Below are 25838 nucleotides of genomic sequence, written 5' to 3' on the forward strand. Positions count from 1 at the left end.
AATTTTATAATATATAACTTAATGATATAAGTTACATTAATAAACGTATTTTAGTTTCTAGTAGCGCTGTTTAAGAATACTTTTAAACCTTCCAACTATATCCCTTACAAATCTATATCATACATAATAAAACATATTTATATTCACAAGTCGAACAAATGTGCTATCAAGAATTTTATTGCTGAAGTTCTCTTTTCTACTCATTAGAAAAAGAGCCATCTGGTGGCGAACTTAGGAAGTTTTTTTAGCATAATACAGTTAATTAAATAAATACGATCTTTTCATCCTCCTTTTTTAAATAATTAAATAAGAGTAAATTTGAAGTATACAGAAGAAAGATTTTCCTTTTATGATTTTGTTCTATAAAACATTAAGAACTATTTTTAATAAATGTTTTTATAAATATATAATCCTGCTTTTAATGTAATAGTTATTGAGTAGCTAACAAAAATTGCTTATATAATGAAATAAATTTGAGTTGGAAACAAATATATATTTATTTTGATACAATTTTTTCCATGAATTTTCAATTCAAATTGTAAATGAACATAAAATATTTAAGTATAAGAAATATAATGCAGACTGTTCAATACAAAATATTGAGTTGTTTGCTTACTTAAAAAAATTAAATGAAGGTGCAAAAAATATTTAACACTGTTTAAAACAATTTCAATAATAAATTATTTCAACAATTGCATTTTCAATTGAAGACAACGTTATAAAAATACTAATCATTTCAGTCAAATAGCTTTATGTAACTTTTTGGAAATCGAAATTTTTACTAACACAAATAATTTATTTTCCTCCAACAGCAAACCATTTTTAACGCATTAACGCTTAGAATTTGGAAAAAATATTATACATATGTAGCTTTTCATACATTTTATGCATGAGGTAGGATTAATTTTATACAAAATAAACGTACTATTTTCTGCGTGTGAATTACTCTTGCATGTTTGCTAGGTTTATCCATGCAACAACCATGTTCTCATTTGCTAAAAGCAAATTCATATAGAAGGATTTCATAGGAAACAGAATACTTAGCATTCTACATCTTTTACTAAGATTTAAGAAACCCTTTCTAAATAAATAAAATGAGTTAATTATTTTTTATTCATTTTCATTATGAGAAAAGATAAAATTCTATTTTTTTTATCTTCCATTCCATAACAGCTAGTTTCCGATGCAATTATTCCACTAATTATTATTCCAATAGGTACCAATAAGTATTGAATGTATAAATATCTGAGTATCAAAAGCTAGCTTCATTCTTTTATTAAATTAAGGAAATTAAAAAGGTGGTAAATATGTAATGCCTATAATAGCATGAAAAGCACATATTACCTATGTTGGGGTCAAAATAGAATAGATATATTCACATAATACTATAAAAAAATAAAGATAAAGTCTCAGCTAAAGCAAACGGCTTTTTAAGTCCACTTAAAAAAAATACTTCTGAAAAAAAGTATTGTAAATTGTATTGAATTTACTAACTGAACAAAAAAGATTGACAATTCATACATCGTCAATGCTTTTGTAGTTTAAACTAAAAGCTAAACATATCGGGGGAGGGGAGTATAAATTCAATACATCCAATATATAATTAGGGGAATGTAATAAAAATTTCAGTAATATGTTGCAGCAAAGAAATTTTTTAAACAAGGAAATTTGCAGTAAAAAATATGAAGAAATATTTTTAAAAATATAAAAATAATGGTATCTAAGGCTAATTTTACTTTTTGCGTATTTTGCCGTATCATGAAAAATTTTTGAGTGAATTGAAACATTTTTGCTCGCAATTATAAAATTTGTTTAGCCACAGATAATTCCATGCAAAAAACAAATTTCAGTGAGTATTTATTATTTTTATTATTTTATTTTACGCTGGTCGGAAAAATGTTTTGATGTAAGATATACAATTTTTTACATCATATTAAAGAATGTATTTATACATGGCAATATACAAAATTTGAGCAAAATCGGTCAAATAGTTCCTGAGAAATAGTATTTTAAAAATATAACTTTTGCAAAATATGATTTCTTAGAAGCTATTTCGCTTTAAATTTTGTACATTTAAAATTACATTATTTAAAATGATATAAAAACTGCATACCTTACAATTCAAAAAATTTTCGACTAGTATAAAATAAAATAATAAAAAAATAATAAATACTCACTAAAGTTTATTTTATTGCATGGAACTATCTACGGATAAACAAATTTTATAATTATTTGCAAAGTGTTTTCAATTCGCTTGAGAAAAATAAGCAAAAAGTTAAATCAACTTTAAGGGATCCAGATTTCGGTCCGCCCTCCTGATCATACTCCGGGAACCATGTTTCACAAATTCAGGCTACCCCCTATATTTTGGGGGTCAGAAATCAGGATCCGTCTTAAAAAAAGTACGTTTATTCAGAGAAAATACGTTTCGTGTCTGATTTCGTAACTTAAAATATCGTCTGCACTAATTAATCAGCATATTTGGAGTCTACCCCTCGAACTGCTAAGATTGAGTTCTAGAACGCGAAGATCCGATCATTAGATCAAAAGTTATTGAGGGTGGACCATTTTTTTCTTTGCGCACCGTACAATACTCTACTTCATATTATACAATACAGGTTGTCTCAATAGGGCTCAACATTAGCTGTTTGATTCTAATTAAATAAATCTTCAAAAATCTTTAATAAAAATTGTTGTTCTTGAAATGGATTTAAGGAAATTTTAAGAAAAAGTAGTATTAAATTTTCTTCAAGAAAATATCAAGGTTTAAAAAATTAATTTGAAGGTTATCTCAAACCATATTATATTTATTGCTAAAACACTCTGCTTAAAATAAAATTTGCTGAGTCATCTCATTAAATGTGTTTTCAGGTTTTAATTAATGCTTTAGTCATGGCTATTATTGCTCGTAAAAATTCATAATAATTAATTTTTACGAAACACACAATCTTCATAAGTGTTCTAATAATAATTTTGCGTATTTCTAATCTTTTCAAAGAATGCACATAACTTCGCTAAATTTCTGTGTTCAAAAATTAAACCTAAATCTTTATACGTAAATGTAAAGATTTTGGTTAACACAGGAAGACAATGTACAGTGCGAAAAATAATAATAATAAATAAATAAAAGGAAAAGCGGACCACTCTGAATATTTTTAAATCTAATGATCGGATCTTCTCATTCTAGGATTCAATCTTAATAGTTTAAGGGAGTAACCTCAAGTATGCTAATTAATTGGTTCTGGCTAGTGCTGGCAATAATTTAAGTTACGAAATCATAAGCAAAACTTACTTTATCTGAATAAACATACTTTTTTACGGCGAATTTCTGACCACCGAAATAACGGAGGTGGTGGCAATACGAGAAATATGGTCTCAAAAGTTTGATAATGTGAGCAGTCCAAAGTTATGAACCCATAATGTTAATTTTACTTTTTTCGTATTCCTCCTATATTTCGGATACCGTCAGATTCAATTTTTACGTCGTGCCATCTAGGGCTATTTTTTTAAGCTCGGTATCAACTAATTTTATAATTAGCTCGCTATCAACCGACGTCCGGTGGCTGAGTGGTAGCGCTTCGCGCTCCCGTGCCACAGGTCCTGGATTCGGTCCTCGAGACGGGCAAGGTCTTTCATCTCTTCAGTGGATCGATAAATGAGTAGCAAGCATGCTTGGGAACTAAAGACTGGGGGTTTCGCGTTCGGCTGACCACATAACCGGAACATCTGCTCCTGCACCCCAGAGCCCAAGGTCAAGAAAACTGAGATGGGCACAGTAGACCTTGGCCCTGCATGGGCTATTGCGCCGCTGAGTTTAGTTAAGTATCAACTAATTTGAGTTGTCAACATAACGAACTAATGGTTTACCAAGAAATGTCAATGTAAACATCATTGTTCTTGAAAAATTGTGAGCTCAAGTTACAAGCAGTTTCAAATTTTTTAACGTCGCAAAATCGGAGGCTGGAAAGTCTGCTCGGTTGAAGAAGTTCTAGTTATCCTGATGGCCAGGAAGGTAGGTTATACTTTAAAAGTCTTATCAATTGAGATAACAAATCATGCATAATTTTTTGTTTTTAGTTATTATAATGTTAGTTATATAATTATTAGCAGTTTGCACAAAGTCACCCCATCTAAGGGTATCCTCTATATTTTGGTACTTAGTAATCATAATAGGACAATAAAAAGGTATGTTCCTTCAGAAAAAGTGCGTTTTTTGTAACTTAAAATATTGTTTGCATTTTTTAATTAGCATGTTTGCGGTTTTGTGGTTAGCATATTTATGCATCAATCCTACAAACCAATAAGATTGAGTCCTAAAACGTGAAGGTCCGATCTTTAAAACAAAAGTTATTCAGGGTGGTCCATTTTTTTTTTCTGAATGAAAGCGAAGCGCATTTTTCTACGAAAATTTATTTAAAGATTTGATAAGCATAAAGAAATTAATAACATCATGAAAATGAGAGTTCCAAATTTTTGTTCAGAACGTTTCAAAGATTTTAAATATTAACCAAAAAATAGATCAAAGTTTTTAAAAATCAAATTTGTGTTTAAGCCTAAATTGATGCAATCATGTTATATTTATAAATAACTATACAATTCGCTTCCTAAAAATGAGTATTGTTAAATAAATCTATTGAACAAATTTAATATTTATAATTGTAAAAGGAGGAATAGGAATTTTTTCATTTGAACGACGAAAAAAACAAAGAAAAGGTAAATAAAAAAAAAACACTTATTTCATCTGGTGTAAATTCTGCCTTCATTGTTGATTTTTATGTTTTTAAAATAAAATGCATCGTTAACTCAAACAGCTTAAAGATCGAAAATTATAAAAAAAAGTACTTCACTTAAAGATAGAAAAGTATAAGAAATAGCTACCAGAGCATGGTAAAATTTACCGGGTTTCAGGCTCCATGGGAACACCAAAAAATACGGCAATTAAAAAGCTTTGGAAGGATTTTGAGAGAATTACCATTAAAATATGGTTATATAATATTTTATAAATGTGATAAAAATTGGCAATTTTATCATAATACCTTAAAGTATGGCATAAAAGCCATTTATTCGATTTAAGTTACTTTTCAGTTTTGCTATTTTTACTAAATCTATGATAATAAGATATACAGTTTTGAAAACCAGAATATCCTATAAACTTTACCATATGAGCGGAAAATTTACCAAATGAAGGGTTTAAATACCATATATTTTAGTTTTATTAACCAGAACTATGCTTTGTTTTTCCGGAAGTGCCCTTACCTCACTATACGGTAATTTTGCCATATTTTTTTTCTCCCGTTCCTTTTTAAATAAAATCATACACAGTTATTGGGAAATAATATTTATTTTCTCACAAAATTGAGAAACAGAATAAATAAACACTCAGATAAAAGATGAACATAATGAAATACATATACAAAGTTAAATAAAAATAAATGGGATAATTTAAAATGCATTCTTATGATGCATATAGAAGAATATAAAAATAATTAAGAATTCTTCAAAGAGAGCAAGGCTTTCAATTAAAACAAATACACTAATTTAAATTAACAATAACAAACAATTTTAAACAAATATAAACTGGATTTTCTAGCAAAAACAAAAAAAAATTTGTAGTTTTTTCAAAAACATTTTTGTAGCGTAAATACGTCAGTGTTCTGTATCAAATCAAAGCTGTTCAATATTCTTTAATCAAAGTTGTAAATTCAAATCTGTTAATTCAATGTTCAATGTCAAATGTTCTTTATAAAGCAAATGTTTGTTATGACAATAATAATTAAATTTCTATCAGAAGAAATGTAGTTGAATAAAGCACACGAGAGTTAAATGCGAATGCATTCAAAATGTTAGGCAAATTATAAACATAAAAGTTCACATAATTACAGTACAAATTTAGTACTGATAGGTAGTATACATACTATGAACAAGCATGAGTTTAAAATATTAATACATTAAGTTATAATACGCAAAACTACGTATGCTTATTTCAAAACTACAGTTCTTCTTCAAACTGGTACATTTTACTCTACATAGCTCCATCCTGCTCTTTTCCATTAAAAATTATAAAATGTCTAAATGAAGCAAATTATATTTTGTTTAGACATTTAGTGACATCAAGATAAAAAAATGAAGTAAACTTAGAAATAAATTCACCATAAACACTGAAACTTGTCACGCCTTAACTTTATGAGTCTTTTGAGATGAAACTTTATAAGTGGCTCACCTGTGTGGTGTTTAGATTACTTGTAACATTCTTACGTATGCTCCCCATATTCTAAAATAACTCATAAAATATCTTAGATTGATATTTAAAATGTTTATCATATAAGAATTTAGAATTTTATTTATACATTATCTAAATTAAAAGAAACTCATAGAACTCAGCAAGAATAATTGGAATATGATATTTGTTGAAGTGATTTTCTCAGAGAAAAGTAAAGATTATTTATGAATAATTGAATCAATCCATGGTCTATAGGAAGACATTCGCATATAAACTCCTGGAAGGTTTGGATCAGCACAACCTATACCATGGGACACAGTTCCAACCAAAACCCAGCGTCTATCTTCTCTTTGCACCATCAAAGGTCCACCCGAATCTCCCTGAAACAAAGAAATAAATACAAGCAATGGTAAAAAAGCAAGCATTAAAATTATAGATATATAATAAATTTCAAAATGATCCAAAAATATTAAATGGTGTGAAGCAAATATGTATTAGATGTTTTGAGGTTTCTATGTCGAAGGCTTATGAGTTATAATATTTTCTGCAAATGTGCAAAATTGTTACTGAAATTTGAATTAAAATTTAAAGTTTGAACTTGAATTCTTAATTGGTGCTTCAAATAATTTTTGAAATGATATACATTTAAAACATCTGAAAACCTGTCTTTCTTTGCTTACAATTAAAAACTCATCTTTGTGAACATTGCTTTTCGAAATTTAAATATTAAACTAAGTAATTTATTATTACGTATGGATTGTTTAGGCTGATAAAGGTATTAAAATATGAGTTTTTGTTTCTATAAATAAATTCTGAATCGTGTATAAAAAGTATAAAATTATATTTTCGGTTCAATAAAATGGTTGAATCACGCAATCGAAATAATTGAATCACGCATTAGGATATATTTCAGCTACCTCCCAGAGTTAAAGTTGTTTGGAGAATTACATGCCAAAAACACACATTTATTGCTTAGAAATAGAGAGATAAGGCTGCATATACGACTTTTGAAAATAAAGTATGAACTATCTTAATTAATGAGTGAATCAATTAGGGGAGTTTTAAATTTGCTATCAATGACTCATTAATCCTATAAGGCTCATCTGGTCTTATAATTACTGAAGAAAGAAAATAATTTTTGACATCTTAAGAAACGTATATAGACTGGAATTGAAAACCAATTCTGTCCATTGAACGACGAGAGAACAAACGTCAATCGATTCAGTTTCTGCAACCGATGATTTAAAATGTTGTGGCGTTTATGTGACGTTTATCCAGAAAAAACACGAGGCCAATGAGGAACCTATGATCGCAATAATGAAATTACAATTTTCTCTCTTCTGTCATTTTATTCTTTTTATTCCTCTGAGTTGTAGAAAAAACCAGATATTGGAGATAAAAACAAACTAAATTTTGATGTTAAATTTATTTGCTAGTAAGATTTAGAATTCTTTACTTTATTTGTAAATTTAATTTCTGGTGATTCTGATTTTATTTCTTAAACTTTTTAATTTCTTCATGTAAACAACACAAGGTCTGATAAATGGAGTTCTGAGTGTCGATTGAATGATGAAATGAGAAAAAAGCTACTTCATGAACTAGTTGTTCTAATTAAATAAAATCAAATCGTTTACTTAATCAAACTACTAACCACACAGCGTTTTTTTTTACCTAATATGAGACAATTTTCAGATAGAGAAATCGCCTATTCAGTGTAAATGTGTCTAAAATTTGGTAGCTACTCGCTAGACATTAGTTTTCGCACATGAAGTATTTAAATGTCAGATGTTTAAACGTACCATTAAAAGTTAATGTTCTTTATAATTAAAATGCAAAATGTCGACATATTTTGAGAGCTCGATTAAAACGTGACGCTTGTATGAGGAAAACAAAATTGAATATACCTCGCTTAAACTCAGGGCTAAAGAGAATAGAAGGGCTAGTTCACTCCGCTCTTAGAGCTGAAGCTACGATTTCCCTCCTCATGACGTCACTGTGTCCACAGATCTCGGAGATCGCAAGCAGAGATATGATAACTTTGCATCTTTCTCTTTGTAAAAATAAGTTAGACTTTGTCTGGTTATTAGGCTTCAAACTTTACGTAATTAACACATTATTTCCGGTCATAAACATAGTTAAAAAAAAACTTTCTTGGTTATTATATTAAAAAAATACCATTTTAAACTTATAAAAATGTTTTGCTAGTTGGTGAAAATGACACGATAAATACTTTATTTTAAAAAGTTCAGTTTTAACTTTAACTATTAAGAAAAATGAAGGCATATATCGACACTTTTTTTATCTACATATCTTTTATAACGATAAGTTAAGTTAAATTTAGAATCCCTGATTTTAAAATATGTCGTTAATAGCAATTTGTTCATACTTAATCATTAGGAAACATCAACCTCAAACGCTAATTACTGAAACAAAATAATAATTTAGGTTTATAATGACATTAGAAATTTTACAATTGTTTATAGACATTTAAATTTACGATGATATAATTTATAGATATTCAAATTGAAGAGAATATAATTTTCAAAAAAAATCATAAATATTTAGAATAACTACATTAAAAAATATGTTATGAAATTAGGAGAATTTCAACTATATACTATATATTTTATTTATACTTTTTACTTACATTTTAATTTTCTTTGACTTTATCCATTTTTTAATTCTTTTCACCTGCCTTTCTTTATGAAGTAACGAGGCGGTTTCTATTTATATAATGAATTTTTATAAAAGTTCTTTACGACGGAATAAGCGTATTGCTGTTTTATATTAACTGTGTCATTTCGGAATCCATTCTTTACATAGTTGTTCATTTACTTTAGGGAACACGCGAAAAATTATACTTTTTCCTTTTGTTTTTGTATCAGAATTTTTGCAAGTTGCAATCGCGCAAACTGGCATTTCGATAATAGTTTTAAATTCTTCTAAATTCACTGCAAAAACTGAGGAAAGTCATTATAGAAAATAACAAATGTCTTAGAATATCTCGCAAAACTAAATTATCCAATATTAGTTAGAGCTAGTAAGGCCAAACGCTCCGTTCTTGAAGTAAAAGTGCGAGCTTTGCGCCAAAGTAACGTCACTAGAGTGACGTCGGAGGATCGGCGCGGCGAGAGATACTTCAAAGGAGTGAACCAGCCCTTCTATTCTCTTTAGCCCTGGCTTAAACTAGCTGACTGGCTTAACTTATGTTATATACCCTAATCTAACTGAAATTCACATGGGAGTTACTGAGGTAGGATATTTAAGCCTGATAGACAAGTGCGAAGAAGATATCAATAATAAGAAGAAAATCTGTTGCCAATGAAAAAGAAAATGGAAAATAATAAGAAAAAAATACGTTGGGCGAAGGCTGTGAATCAGTGAAAATTCGCTTACTTGCGAGCGGAACTAGTTTCAATCGCTTGGAAGTCATTTTTCGTATGAATAAAACAAGAGTAAAAAGCTTGTAGATGAGCTGAAATATCAGTAATTTGAATGAAATTTGGCATTTTCGAATTTATTTTTATACCAAGAGTCCCAATACTGTGCAACAGTAAGTTATTTTTGAACATCTGATGAAGAACACAGTTGTTACGGTCCTTTATTCTAAAGTTCACAGTGCTCCTTTTATGCTTAAAGTAACCAAATTTCCAATTTAAATATGAAGCAAATGAAGTTTTATTGACAAATATATTTCTTTCGGATTCATTTTTTTGGAATTATTCATTTCATACCCCCACATGGTAAGATTTGTTTGGCAATTAATTTTTTTAAAAAGTTTGATTGTCTATTACCTCGCATGAATCTTGTCCTCCGTTTGTGTAACCAGCACAAACAAAGTTACTCCGTATAGCTTTTTTATGTCCAGCATGAAAAAACATTCTCTGACAATCACCATTTCCAACTATTGGAACTTGAACTTCTTGAAGTATATTAGGTACATCTCCACCTAAAATTAAAATTTATATGTATTCTGATAAAACAAGAAGTACACTTGTCATGCGAGGTTCACCCGGAAGTTTCCCACATTCCATACAAAACATAATTGTGCGAAAAGTTTTATTGCAAAAGATATATCAATCTTTTAGCCACTTCATTACATAAATACCATCGAAAATGTACAGTATTTGTAGTACAGTCAAGTATAGTACTTGAAGTCTACTATCATAGAAGTCTCTCACCTGGAAATTGAGCAAGCGTGTCGTAGCGATCTGCCGACCTTCGTCTGAAGGAAAGGGATGTCCATGCAAGAATTTCTTCCGGTGCCAAAAAATTTTGAAAGATCTGGATTGTAGGGGTGAATAGCCAAACCCCTGCCAGCAAAAATTCTAAAGCCGATATTTTTTGCTAAATACCCCGTATGTGCGTGAGTATTATCGTGGAGCAATATACGTGTTCTTCATCGTATGATATTTCACCTTTTCCACCAGTTCCTGCGCTTAAGGAAATTCCCATCTGGACATCAATTTCTTGCAGAAGAAGACAAGAATAAAGGCGTGACACACTGTCTCAATTCTCATGCTGCAGACTTGTATGATATTGGACAACAAAAATAAACTTATCGCGTGGTATCACAAATGTTACAATTCTGGAGGTTCTTTAAAAAGTGTAGTTGAAATATTATGGTTTTCGTTTGCAATAAACTTTTCCAAGTAAATAGATTCCATTTCCTTTTTTATGGGCCGTAGAAACTTTTTTTTAGCTTAACCTTCGTATTTTTATAATATTTATAAGATTGTTATCTCCTGAAAAAGATGTTAATCGTTTTTGTCTAACAATGAATACTGACAAGATGATTCTCAAAGTTTTGCTTAATGTTTCTAATTTTTATCCTTCCTTTTAATTTTTATCCTATGATTCTCAAAGCTTCGTTTAATTTCTATCCTTCACAAGATGATTATAATCTTCCATTTACGAAGAGATTTTAAAACCTAAATATGGTAATCATGTAATATAAAGTACATGTTTTATAAGTAACAATGTTTGTAAAAGATTTTATTAAATATTTACATTAGAAAAAACTTTGCATTTTCATTTTAGCTTATTATATGCAGGAACACGTGTGATTTGATGGATCTGTATCTCTATTTGAACTTCGGTATTTTTAAAATTTAGTATAGTTTCTTGCACTTCTATTACGAATTCTGAGAAGAGGCTTTATTACTTGAAACAAAAAAAAAAACACTACTTTGTATTTCTTAAGTTAAGTTTCATCTCATATTTTATCCTTGACATTTTCGAAAAATCTCTTGATTTCAAAAGAAGTTATTTTTATTTAAAAAAGTTAAATAAATATTAAACCGTAAAAGCTGACTTTATAACTTTTGATTGCAAAATCATGCACTTATAAGTAGATTATTTCTGCCACACATAACTCTTAAAACCAATGGTCCTACTACATTTATATATTTTGCAAGTGCCACACACTATTACAAACAATAACACCTATGCCATCAGTACGTGTGCTATCTAGTATTTTTCAATAGCACAGTTAACATTCAGCAGTGCTGGGCGTACGTCTGAATGTTCAGCAGTCATAAGAAAAATGGAGTCACAAAGATATCAGTCAGGTGAATCGGCTACATCGATACTAAAGATTTAAACCCTCAGACAGTTATGTCCTGCTAAAAGTCTAAAACCAATCGCAGCTGCTTTTCTAGGGGCATTAGGAACATAGTTGGGGTCTTCATTAAGGATTGTTTAGCTCTTATCTATAGATTCTTTTGCTTTTCTTAACCTTAAGGTCTGCTTAAATGTTAACTTGGTTAAAATTATCAATGCGTGAAAGGTCGGCATTCCTTTAGGTTTTCTGACAACCAAGGCTCCTTTTTTTGCAAATATTTCAGCTTGCTCATTACCTATGATTCTACAGTGCGCAGGTACCCATTGCAAAGATATTTTACGAATAATTTCTTTTAAAAACAACCTGCATTCCGAAATTCGCTGTGACACACTGTCAAAGCTAGATCTCTTTAGCGGTAACTGATGAGCTGCTACAGTAATAGCCTCTACTTCTCAATCAAAGGCAGTAGAAAATAGTCTCGTAGGTAAATTGAAGTTAAAAAGCACGCAGGATATATCAGATTCAGCGCCATCTTGCCTATTAAGCATGAAGCCATCTGAAAACACATGTAAGCAATCGCTTCTTGGAAATCGATCGTGCATAATTCCATAGCAACGGCTATCATTTGTTCAGGATTCATGTCCTTTTTCACCGTTTTTATAATTAGATCGAGATTAAAATTAAGGGGAGCATATTCCAGCAGGAACTTTGACAGAGTTGTATAGAAGCATCTTGATGAAGTTTAAGAGGCTTCTTGATGAAAAGATTCATCAAGAGGCTACTTAATGAAGTGGTTCTTGATGAAGAGGTTCATCAAGAGGCTTGATGAAGTTCAAGAGGTAAGACAGCAACCCTCGATACTGCCTGGAGGAAGCTGTTTTGAGTTATCAGATTTCTAATTCCATTTATGTCATAACTTTTCAAGAAAGAATCTTCAGGAAAGCTTATGAGTCTTTAATACAGGATTACTGCTCTTCTTTTGATAAAATGTTCAAAATTCAGTTTTGATCAAAACCTACATTACCAGTATGAAGGTAGTCTTTACTGCTCCCCTGATGATCCGAGGAGCTTGGTTCTGTAATACGTCAAGGTGTTGGACAGTGGTTTTGGAGGCGGTAGTTTCAATACAGTAACTAATAACTGGTTGTATGAATATTTTGCAAGTTTCGCTTAGGGTTCTTCTATTGTACCCCTATCGAGAGCCAGACAAGCGCTTTAAAAATAGAAAACCTTTTTTCTACTTTTGTATTCTACAAGCGTTTTAAAAGATCAATTGCTCTTAATACTTTCACCAAATATAAATAAGTTAAAAATGAAAAATCAAAATTACCATGAGTGAGTTTACCCCATCCAGTAACAAAAGCCATTTTCCCTGTAAAATCTTCATTTTGATGAGGAAAACATATAGGTACAACATAAGGTAGAAATTCTATTTCAGATTCCATTTCTAAAAGTGCCAAATCATTCTCAAAAGTCTGGGCATTGTAGTGTCGATGTATGACCATTCTTCTTACATTTCTTATGATTGAGGCTTTGTTGTCTAATGTTCCACCAAGATCATGAATGCCTAACACCACAATCAGTGAAGCAAGAAATCTATAAAAATAGTCAAAATTATTTAGGAACTACCTTAAAGGATCATAAAGCTGATAATTTTAAATTAACTGTGTAAATCAAGTAAATGTTAGATAAAACAATCATAATTTTCTTTTAAATCAATTATTGTTTTATTCAATACAGTACAAGCAAATCTAACTCTTAATTATTTTATATTTCATTATCTTTATGCGCTTTTGGTTTGGTTTATATTGTAGTGCGCGATCACTATAGCACAAATAATGTGGGAATATTTGAAATAGATAACAATTTCATATAATTAAACTGCAGACATGCACAATATATTAAATAAGAAACTAAGCACATTCACTGGTTACAAATTGTTTAAAAAACATATTTCATCTTTAATGAGCAATACATGATGCGAGTTGAAAAAAGCTGTATCGTGTTCTCATTTTTGTAAGTAAGACAATAAAAAATATCGCATTTAAACTTTCAAAAAGTTTATATTACTTTAATACTTAACTTTTTGACGCAGATAGGACACCGGTGTCCCTTTTATAAATTTTATTCTGACGCTCTAACTACAAGCAAAAAATATTATGGTATTTTTTAACTATTAACAACAATTTAATAATTACTAAGAGAAATCTGTTTTCGAAATTATATTTAATTATCGAAATTATATTTTTACTAAAACATAAAATCCAAAAAAAAAGTAGTTTGCTTTTCTTCTTTCATATTCAAAAATTTATCAATATTATAAATTAAAGAAATTTTAATGGTGAGTAACTGATTCTCTTAGATTTAATTAACTACAAATAAGTACAAATTTGAGATATTATTGTTTAGAAGTGAGCCATGATTGAAAGATTTTACCTTTAATGCAGAAAAAGACACTGGTGTTTCATGTTGTGTTTGATAACCATATACTATTAAAATGCTAAATATAATATTTTATACTTATTTTAACCTAAATTAATGTAAAAAAGTTTAAAAAAATATGAAAAATATGTTTAATAAAAATTCTGCATCAAAGAGTTAAGGAAGTATTTCGCTATTTTAACTCTAATTATTAATTTATTTACTTTTTTATATCTCTTACCTATTTAAATTGTTATATTTTAATGCCCTACTGGTATGAACTTACAACAAGTTTAATGATAATTATGCTATAGATGTAATCAATGAAAAGAGTATTTATTAATTTATTACATTATAATTTCTATAGATTTTGTTCCATGTTGTCGTTTTAGACATATGGCATTCCACTGTTGTTTTCCCTTTATTTTGATATCAAGGAAAACAATAAAATAGAGTTTAAAAGAAACGCAAAAAGATAAAATTTAGTGCCAACCCTGTCCTGAGCTGCTAAATTTAGCAATATAACAACATTCTTAGATTAGAGAATTGGCAACATACTTATAGCTACTTAAAGTATACCTGCTAGTAGAATATTTTATTTATTAAATAAATATTGATTTTAAACAAACATGATACGAGTTAAAGCACTTATAATATGCTAATAAATTATTTTCCAGGCATAATTTCCTAAATTATTAATTATTTATTATGGTATCAAAGAAAACAATGGAATAGAATTTAAAAGAAACGTAAAGGGATAAAATTTTGTGTCAACCCTGGCCTGAACTGCTAAATTTAGCAATGTAACAACATTCTTGAATAAGAAATTTATCAACATGTTTAGAGCTACTTAAAGAGTACTTGCGTGTAGAATATTTTATTTATTAAGTAAATATTTTTACTTAACAAACATGATACGAGTTTAAGTACTTGTAATATGTGAATAAATTATTTTTCAGACATTTAATTAAGTCATTGCTAATATTTATTTCAGTTATACACTAGCTAAGAAAACTAATGAGAGAAATTACCCAGGTTGACAATGTGCAGCCGTTAGAACGTATTTTGCTGTAATAAGGACTCCTCCACATTTATTCTTTATAAAAAGACCAAGCCAAGTTGCTTCCTTTACTAAGGCCTACAAATGAAATAGCATTAAGTTACAAATCTACTTTCATCTGAAATTTATAGTTGATACAAAGAAACATTAAAATGGGTAATCTATATATTAAAAAATTGAAAATTGCATACTCGGAAAGAATTCAGTTCATGATTTAACAGTAAAAAGTTTGAACCCTAATAAGGCCAGAGTTTGATGTAATCCTTAAAATATACTAAATTATAAGGCTTTAGAAATGTCGGTTTCATCCTCAAATTGTTTTAAGTATGCGTTTTTAGAGAAAAAAAAACACGATATAAATTTAGACAACAAGATGTTTGTAGATATTTTGCTGTAGTGTTATTTTAGAAACTTGTAATGTACCTATGCAAAAACTATACTAAGAAACAATTAAATGAAGAATATAAAAACGTCATTTTGTAAAATGTGTATCTTATCACTTTACTGCCTCCCCATTTACCATTCAGAACAAAAAAGAGCTCCATTTGCCATATTAAAAAATATTAATTTGCATCATAAAATGTATCATCCTGACACCTTGTTAGATGGCAGCAAATTTGTGAGAAAATAGTTTTAAGTTGCAACAATATTTATAATTGTCAAATTTAATTCTTTTTCTTCTAGAAAAATAATTTTTTTTTAAAAAACAAAATAACATTTTGATAATAAGTACTAAAAATTACGGAATTTAGATCATTTGACAATTCCTTCCTGCGTTGTGGTTATGGTTAATCGAAAATTCGGGTAAAAATGTAACACTTAAAACGTAAAATTAACAGCAAAGATGGTTTTCACGACATACGATATTATTATTGCGATCAAATTACCATATCAACGAGTAAACACGTGAATATCTCGCTCAAGAATTTACGAGGTTTTAATGAAACATAGTGATGGAAGTAAGCTTTCCAGATTTAATGTCCGGTAGCATGGCTTTCAAATTAATTAAATTTATTTCCAAGCAATAGGATATTAAAACCATATTTTATTAGTAAATTTAACATAAATCATTGTGAGAAAATAAAGTATGGTCAATACTACCAAAATATGGTAAAATTCACCGTGTTTCTGGCTCTATCGGAAAATTCTAAAAATTTTAACCGGAGCGCTATGGCAATGATTTTGGTAAAATTAACGATAAAATGTGTTTTTATAATATGTGAAAATTCGGTAATTTTATCATGATCAAAGAGCAGGGCATAAAAAACCTTTTTTCTTATAAATTAAATTTTCAGTGTTGTATTATTTACTATATGTGTGGTAATAAGAACTATAATTTTGAAAACTAGAATTTGCGGTAAACTGTTACAAATTAATGGAAGTACAGCATATTTCGTCTTTTTACCTAGAATTATTGATATTTTTTATCAGAAATGTCATTACCAAACGATACAGTAATCTTGCCAGAATTTTTTTCTCCAAGCATTATGAAAGTCTTACAGTAACAATTACCCTATTACCATTACCCTATTGTTACCATTACCACGCCATTGTTATGTACCATTACCCTACATAGCATCATTTATGACACTTAAAGTAAAAACTTGTAACTCTTTTTCATGCATGAAATAAAAAAACAAACTCAATATCAATTATACAAAAAAGTATCAAGAGTAAATTTTCCCCCATGTCAAAATGAATATCAAATATATGCAAATCATAACTTTTCTTATAGCTATGAATTTAAGAAAGTCAGTAATTTTTTTAATAAATGTACATTTACTAAAAGTAAAGTAATATGAATGCGTAGTGTTTAGTTTCCTTACAATCGATTGTCTGCTGAGTTGCAAGTGATTTGCATGATTTTTTAAGACATAAACTTCTTTTTTTTTAAGTTAGAAAATATATTTTAAATTATCTATTAAGAGCTGACAAATATTTAATACTACGAAGGATTTGTTTTATTAAATATTTGTTTCAATTATCTTGATTAAATTATTTTCTAAAATACCTATAATATTACTTACCTGCCAAGGCCATTTACCAAAATGGGTATTTTTTCCACCAACAATTCTACCAATAGGTTGCATTAGTCTTACTCCACAATCTATAACAAAATATTATATAAAAAATTTATACACGTTGAAAAAAATAAATATAATTAGGTGTAATAAGGAAATAAAAATATTCTATAAGATTTAGCATATAAACTATGTGAAACTTTTATGATTTTATGAGATTGTAACAACTAAAAAAACTGCTCATTTGTATTGGTCGTGAAATAGTGAATACTCATATAACATAATACACCATATGCTGGGCTGCCAACTGCTACGTTTTTTGAAATTCATTTTATAGAGTAATAGACAATTAAATACTAAGGCTTTCAGAATTTTTGGTATTTTTGCCGAAAGCCAAAAGCTGGAGCAAAGTAGCATTTCATATGAACTTTTAAAGTGGCGTGGAAAATACGTTGAAATCAAATTTAACGAAACAAATGATCATACATTAAAGCATAAACTTAGCTACTACTAAAAGAAATTTTCCCCAAGAAAGCGTAGAAAGATGACAGCTTTGCATATGGGTTAATTCAATCATATTTAAGTTTATTAACGTGTTAAAAAGAGAACTTAATACGCAAATAGTTGCTGAAAGTTGAGGCAAATTGTTTTAAAAGTTCTGGTTTAAGTGAATATCTCAATAACGAACTCATCTCATCAACGAATATCTCAAATTTTTCTCCTCCCGAAGTGAAATTTAAACATTATTTTAAATTTACTAAGAAAAAGGAGAAGAACTCAAGCATTATATTCTAGATAATTGAAGTAATGTTTGTGTTTGAAAACAATACACTAAAAAAATGGATTCTCAAATATTACAAATTTTTCCACGTTTTTGAGAAAACTATTTCCTTGTATATGCTCCAAGCAAAACTTTCGTCAAAATGACGAAATAACTATCGTCACTTCTTTGAAGAAGCGAATCTAATCAAAATTAAAGATTCTTCATTCTATTTTTTTCAAAGAAAAATGAATAACCTCTTAGTGTTTTAATGTATCTAACTATTCTAACCACTCTATGGTGGGCATTATATAGGCGGATCAATGTCATCTCAGCAACACAAGAAGGGCCGATAGAACTTAGAGATAAATTACATTCATGCCCGAAGCTGGATTCGAACCCGGGATCTTCCCGGTACAAGGCCTACCATTGACCAACAAAGCCAAGGCCTTGACCACCATACAGAACGCTTGACTTAGTTCGTCACTTTATTTTCGATCGTCCAGTTTCGTCATTCATTGAGTAATCTCCCATAATCTACTGGAGTGAGGTTTTAAGTCGAGAAAACGTCTTCGTCTTATATTTAAGAGCTCTCGTTTCGTAGCCCACAGGTTTAATTTTGAACCATAATAGCGGTATGATGAACTATAATATTTTACAAACTTTCAATCGACATAATAAGGTAATAAATTGAATTCCGTTTCCATTCAATCATAATATTGTATAATCACGTTTACGTGATAACATAGTTTATATATGCGCAGTATTAAGGTTTCGGCAAATTTAAATAATACTGCTCACCATGATTCAAAATTCTTGACAGTGCATGGATCGGTAAGTAACATTTTCTAATTATAAAACTAAATGATTTCTTCAATAAGTAGACTCTGTGAAACAATGAATTAACTAAAGGTTTTCCTTTAATGCATTTGATTAAGAATGTATGAAACTGAAATTATTAAACGATATAAGTAAAAAACTATTTTATGGAGGTATCCATGATTTAATTTATTCTGATAAAGAGGGTATTTCAAATCATTAAAATGATGTGTACTAAACTGTTTTCATACTCACTTAAAATAATGGTTTCTCAAAGCCTAGCAAAAATATGCTAAAATAGCATTCAAAGTGGAAACAGCATATACTCATTTTAGAGCAAAGTGCATGTGGAGGGAGAGATGTATGAGTGAGATGCTCGTTATTCGGTCTATTTAGGTTTATAGTGGAAAGCTCTAACTGCTCCAACCACCCTACTTGTACAGTGCTCAAAAAATAAACGGATCACCCTGAATAACTTTTGATCTAAGGATATTCACGTTCTAGGATTCAATCTTAATGGCTCAAGGACCTAAAATATGCTAATTAATTAGTTTAGATGATATTTTAAGTTACGAAATCAGACACCAAAAGCATATTTTTCTTCTCCCAATGCCCACGTTTGTTGACATTCTGTAATTCAGGCGCATAAGGGCAGATTTGTTGGCCACTCTTTCAGGGGCACCCTATTAGACGGGCCAAAGTTGCTCCCACACTAGGGACAGATAGCACAGAGAATGAAAGAACATCCATGCCATGTCCGGGATTCAAAACCAGAACAATTCTGACACCAAAAACATACTCTCTCTAAATAAACATACCTTTTTTCCGACAGGTTCGAATTTCTGACCCCCAAAATATAGAGGGTAGCTGAAATCTGGGAAATAGGGTTCAAATAGTTTGGCCTGGAGTGCGGTTCAAAGTTTGGACCCTTTAATGTTAATTTTATTTTTTGCGTATTTCGAAAGCTTTTTAAGTGAATTGAATAATTTTTGCGCACAAATATAAAATTCATTTATCCAGAGATAATATCATGCGAAAAGTAACTGTGAGTTTCAATTTATCATTTTATTTAATAATAATCAAAAAAGTTTTGAAGTATAAGGTGTAAATTTTTTTATATCATTTTAAAGGATGTAATTTAACACAACAGAATAAAAAATTTGAGCGAAATTGGTCGAATAGTTCTTATTCTAATATTTCTCATATTGCGGTTACCCCTATATTTTGGGGGCCAGAAATCTGAATCTGTCGAAAAGAAGGTTTTTTTTCTTAGAAAGAACTTTTTTTTTTGTGCCTGATTTCGTAACTTAAATACACCCTTGAACCATTAAGATTGAGTTCCAAAACGTGGAGATCCGATCATTTTCAAAAGTTATTTAGGGTGGTCGTTTATTTCCATTTATTTATTTATTTTGCGCACTGTACACCTCAGTCCAGGGAGAGTTAAGAAGCTTCATATAGCAATATATTCGCCACAATTAAACATCATGACATACATTCCATTCACTGAAAATTTTTTAAAGTTATTATAAATAACATATTATAGATATTAAACAAATTAGTCGTAGAAGTTACTATAGCAAAATAAGCGAAAAATGAAATTAAAATTACTGATGTCCTGAGTAAGCTATTGGTAAAATAGATTCCAAATTGCTACCCTTTGTACCATTGAAATTGGAAACTGGTATGTCCTGATGTATCATTGCAACGATTACTAAGTTTCCTAATGTTCACTGGACTGAGATGTTTAATTAGGGTGATTTGAGCATCCTGCTACGAATTGGAAAATTCTTGGTTCGAATCCAGCTGGCAAATTTGAATACGTGCTCTGGGAAAAACTATGATCAGAACTACCAGAAAATGATAAAAATTTACTGTGTTTCTAATTATATTAACACCAAAAAACTCGAAGCCGAAGCCTTTTAGCAAAAATTTTGCTAAAATTAATAATAAAATATAGATTGATAATATGAGATAAAATTTTGTAAATGTACTAAAATTTAGAAATGTTGTAATGATACCGGAGAGCATGGTATAAGAACCATTTATTCGGTTAAATTTAGCTTTCAATTTCGTATTTTTTTACTAAATGTGTGGTGATAAGAACTATTACTTTGAAAACCAGAATTCCGGTAAACCGTTTTGTTATTAACCGGAAAACTATCAAATGAAAGGTCTAATAGCCGTACAATTTTGGTTATGATTGCTAGAATTTGGTTGTTTTTTTTTATCAGAAATGTTCTTACCATAGAGTGCGGTGATTTTACTAGAATACTTTCTCCATGCGTGTTTTGCGAATTTGACTAGCATTTGTTTCGAACAATTTCGACGCACTTATGCTCAATTCCGAGAAACGTTTTTTTTACAGTGTACATGTTAATATAAACAGTCATAATTCTAAAATTAAGTCATTGATTAGCTAAAGACATGTAAACGGTATACCTTTTTTATAGTTCCACCGAATATATTCCGTTGTTGTTTCTAAATTCTGAAGCGTAGGAGATGTGGTGTTTGTGAAAGATTCAACTGTATTCAATTCACTAGATGCAGACGTGGGAGACATTGGCACAATATCAAACAGAATAGATAGATCTGTTAAATTGTCAGGAAATTCTGTAGTTTGTTGGGCTGTAGAAGTTTCCTTCACCCATTTATCAGAACTATTAAGCGTGGAGGGTGGTATAGAAACAGTTGATAATAATACTTGGCTATCAGATAACATAGTCTCAAGTCTAGTAGGAAGTTCTTCAGGGTTTGTACTTTTTATATCTTGGTTAGATAGTACCGTTATATTATTTAAATTTAAGGTTGTAAAAGAATTTTCTCCAAAAGATGTATTTTCAGTTGATGCTAATTCACTATTATTTTCCATTATGATAGATGTAAGCAAAGTGATCTGGCTTTCTTGACTTAACGTCAGACTTTCATATTCGGCCGGGTCTGTTGGTTTTACATTCTCCAAAGTAACATAATTGTTTGCTGTACCACTTGCAAAAGCTTCAGTAACCGAATAAATGTGAGCACTATAGTTAACCGAATTTAAATTAATAAAGTTTGAAATATCTTGAATTGTATTTAAACCTGTGTCATTTATTAAGATGTTATTTTCGTCAACATCCAAACTTTGACTAGAATTCGGATATCCTGAAGAAGATTCAAACAAAAAAGCAGTTTGCATATTTGTTGTTGTGGCTACAGTCTCGGTATTATGATTCGTAATATCTGAATAATTTACAATGGGACTTTCTACTGTTGAAGAAAAATCATTTTCTATTGTTTGTGAGGAAGTGTTTTCAGTTGAAAAATTCAAATTACCTATAGGGTGTTCTGTATTTGAAACAGAAATTTTCTTATTGATATCAAATTCGGCACTTTCTGATTTATTTGGAGGCGTGGTAATTCTGTAATCAATGGAATTTAAACTAGAAGGCTTTGCTGCATGGTTATTTATAATTTCAAGTACATTAAAAAGTTCGGAAGAGTTATTAGCTTCATTTTCAAAATCGATTGTTGTAGAATCACTTGTAATTTGTTCTACAATATTTAAAGGACTAGTTGAATCACTAAGCAGATCATGATTTTTAGAATGATTTGCAAGTTTCTGTGGAATATGAATATTTTGATAACTACTATTAATATCAATATTTGATGAAATATTGTAATTTTCGGAAAAGTTTATATAATCGGAAACAGTAATGTTACTGAAACCCAGAAGGTTTTTAGAAACATTCGTTTCTTGTCCGAATTCATACGAATTTTTAAAAGTGCTATTGGAATCATACTGGTATTCAAATGTGCTTTTGAAATACAACGGTGTTGGTGGGAAATTCTGTGACATATTATTAAACTGTTCGTGATTTTGAGTAATAGGAAAAATGATGCTCTGCTCAAAATCTTGAGTGGGCTTAGCGGAAAGAGAAAAAAATGAAATATTTTGAAAGTAAGAGTTTTTAAGCTCATCTAATGAGATATTTAATATTTCGTCATTGGTTTCGTGGGCTGGAAAACTTGTAAATTTCGTTTCAAAATAATCATTATCAGTGTAATCTTGTGTGTTTTGTTTGGTAGTTTTTCCGTCAATCGTTGTTCTAAATTTATTATTTTCAACAGCAGACATTTTGGTGGTTAGCTCTTTCTCCTTAAAATAACTATTTTTAAATTCTTCCGTATGTTTTTCATTGACCATTGTTGTGCTTGGAGAAGAAGTTTCTGTTTGCAAATTTGAATAAGTATTTGCTGTCATCCCAGTAAGTTCTACATTAATTGGATGCGTTTGCTCGAACCAGATAGGGGAAGTTTTTATATTATTGTTCCTTTCTTGCAGATTATTGTTTGTTATTATGTTGGAATTTATATAACTTTTGCTTTCCTCTGTACCTTCAAAACTCAAAGTTGAAGGATTTGTTTCTGAAAACTCATCTACAGTAAATAAATAATTATTACTATTGCTAAATTCATTTTCTACTGTAGATAAAGTATCTTCTTTTTCTCGAATTTTAGAATCATTGAGATTTTCACTATTTGTTGTTGTTTTAATTTCTCTTTTTGAATCGGTAGTCTCGGTATGAGGCGATTCGTAAAAACCTGTAGTGCGCTTTTTGATTTCATTTGTTAACTCACCATCTGAAGTTTGTTCGATTGTTGAGTATAGATTCTTTTCAGTTATATTTTCCTCCTCAGTTTCTTGAAATAGGTTTTCAGTTTCATACAACTCTGTTGCGTTGTATAAGTCAGTAAAATATTTGCTGGACATAAACCAATATTGAAAAATGGGAGTATGATTCGCGATATCTTTTGTTGTTTCACTAAACTTATTAGAAAATTTAAAAGAATCAAAACTCTGGACATCAAAATCAGGTACAGTGTTTGTTTCTGAAGAGCTAGAGTTTGGCAATTTAAATGTATTTATTTCGATACTTTGATTACTAAGCTGCTGATTTGAGTTTCTTGTATCAATTATTGCATTTTTAAATTCAGTTGTAGATGATAAAATATTACTAACATTATGAGTAAAAGAAGGATTGTCCGTAGGTTGAGTTGATTTTGTTTTTAATGTTACTTCATCTATATTTGAGTTAGAATCTACTAAATGTGAAATGGTATTGCTTTGATAATCAGAACTAAATTGTTTAGAAAAAGATTCATTAAAAGTTGAATTATTCTTTCTCTCCAACATACAACATGCGCCAAAGAGAAATCCATCAACACATGTTGATAATGTTATGCCTTTCAAGCTAATGCAATCCCATTTAAACATGCATATTCCTGTATTGCCAACAAGATCTCGACATGATTTCTTTGTCATTGCCACAATTTTTCCTAAAAGAAATAAAATAGATTAATTACTAGAGAAAACACACATTGAATTTGATGTTTCAATTAAAAGACTAATCATTTTTATTTTCAATAATTTTGTTGTTGTTGTTGCAGTTCATTTACGTCACTCTAAAGCTGCACATTGGGCCATTGGCGACAGTCTGGAAAACATCCTCGAGGATGATCCGAAGACATGCCCTCACAATTTTGATCCTCTGCAGAGGGGATTGCACCCCCGCTTCGGTAGTCCAACGACCTGCCCTTGAAGTTGAGTACTTTACGGTAGAACAGTTTGTCGAGGACCACACCCGCGGTCCTTATACACATACTGATCCATTTGGTCACCCACCCACACACTGACAGCAGCCAGTGATGTTTGACTTCGGTGATCTGCTGGGAACCGTGTCTTTTCCACTCATCTTGATCAGTCCACTGAGGGACCAGTAATCGCACACAAACAGAATTTAAGTAGCTTAACAAGCGCTATGAAACAGAAATAACTAGACTTAAATAGAAAAATGATCTAAAGAAAAATTTCACTGTGTCAGATAAATTTTTGTTAAACAAAGAAACATTACAGAATAATTTTTTTCTTTTAACAAAATAACGTGCAAAAAAAAAATTTATTTAGTATTTCACACATGCACGTTTGCGTGATATATAGCATCGCAAGATTTTGTCTTAAACCCAGACCACTTATATAACACACAGCCGATAACTTGATATCGAATAATCAGGAGTTTCCTGTATATGAAGTTTACAAAAAATGCATTTCATTCATAATTCATATTAGATCAGAATGCACAGTGTGCCAAAAAAAAAAAAAATACGCACCACCCTGAATAACTTTTGATCTAATGATCAGATCTTCACGTTCTATGGCATAATCTTAATGAATTGCTAGAGTGACCTCGAATATGCTAATTTATTGAGGCAGATGATATTTTAAGTTACGAAATCAGACACAAAAACGCATTTTTTCTAAATAAACATTCTTTCTTTTCGATGGATTTGGATTTTTGGTACCCAAAATATTTGGAAAATAGTCGCAATCTGGGAAATATGGTCCCCATAGTTTAGTCAGGAGAGCAATCAAAAGTTTGAACCCCTTAATGTTAATTTTACTTTTTGCGCATTTCGCCATATCACGAGAACTTTTTAAGAGAATTGAAAAACAAAATTCCCACAATTATAAAATTCATTTATCCAAAGATGAAATCCTATGAAAAAAAATTTGTAAATATTCATTATATTTTATTATTTTTATATATAATAAAATATAATAAGTAAAATATAATAAATGAAATGTAATAAATAAAATATAATAAATAAAATATAATGAATATAATAAATGAAGTATTATAAAAATTTTATATATAATAAAATATAATAATCTATAGTCGAAAATAATTGAAATGTACGGTATACAATTATTTACATCATTAAGGAATTATTCAACCTATTTTGATCAAATCCTGCCTTTTGCCATATATTTCCATGTTTGCCATGTTTTTTTTTCCATTTTTTTTACTATTACTTAATAAAATAGTTAAAAATAATAAATACTTACTAAAATTTATTTTTTGCATGAAATTATCTTTCGATAAACGAATTTTATAATTGTGTGCAAATATTTTTCAATTAGCTTGAAAGCTCTA

General features: G+C 29.7%; 1 protein-coding gene across 1 annotated transcript in view; it reads right to left on the reverse strand.

The window, feature by feature from the left end:
* Nucleotides 1–5325: 5325 nt before the first annotated feature.
* LOC107438531 (uncharacterized) overlaps nt 5326–25838 on the reverse strand; it is a 34665-nt gene continuing 14152 nt past the window's right edge. Inside the window, exons 4-9 of the mRNA XM_016050840.4 lie at nt 21307–24183; nt 17292–17371; nt 15236–15342; nt 13114–13379; nt 10015–10169; nt 5326–6600 (exon numbers count right to left, since the gene is read on the reverse strand). Coding sequence (XP_015906326.3) covers nt 6439–6600; nt 10015–10169; nt 13114–13379; nt 15236–15342; nt 17292–17371; nt 21307–24183 — 3647 coding nt within the window. The 3' untranslated portion in view covers nt 5326–6438. The remainder of the gene's footprint in view (nt 6601–10014; nt 10170–13113; nt 13380–15235; nt 15343–17291; nt 17372–21306; nt 24184–25838) is intronic.

This window comes from Parasteatoda tepidariorum, chromosome 11, assembly GCF_982258835.1.
Source record: "Parasteatoda tepidariorum strain Cologne lab strain chromosome 11, Ptep-v5.0, whole genome shotgun sequence".
NCBI lineage: Eukaryota > Metazoa > Arthropoda > Arachnida > Araneae > Theridiidae > Parasteatoda > Parasteatoda tepidariorum.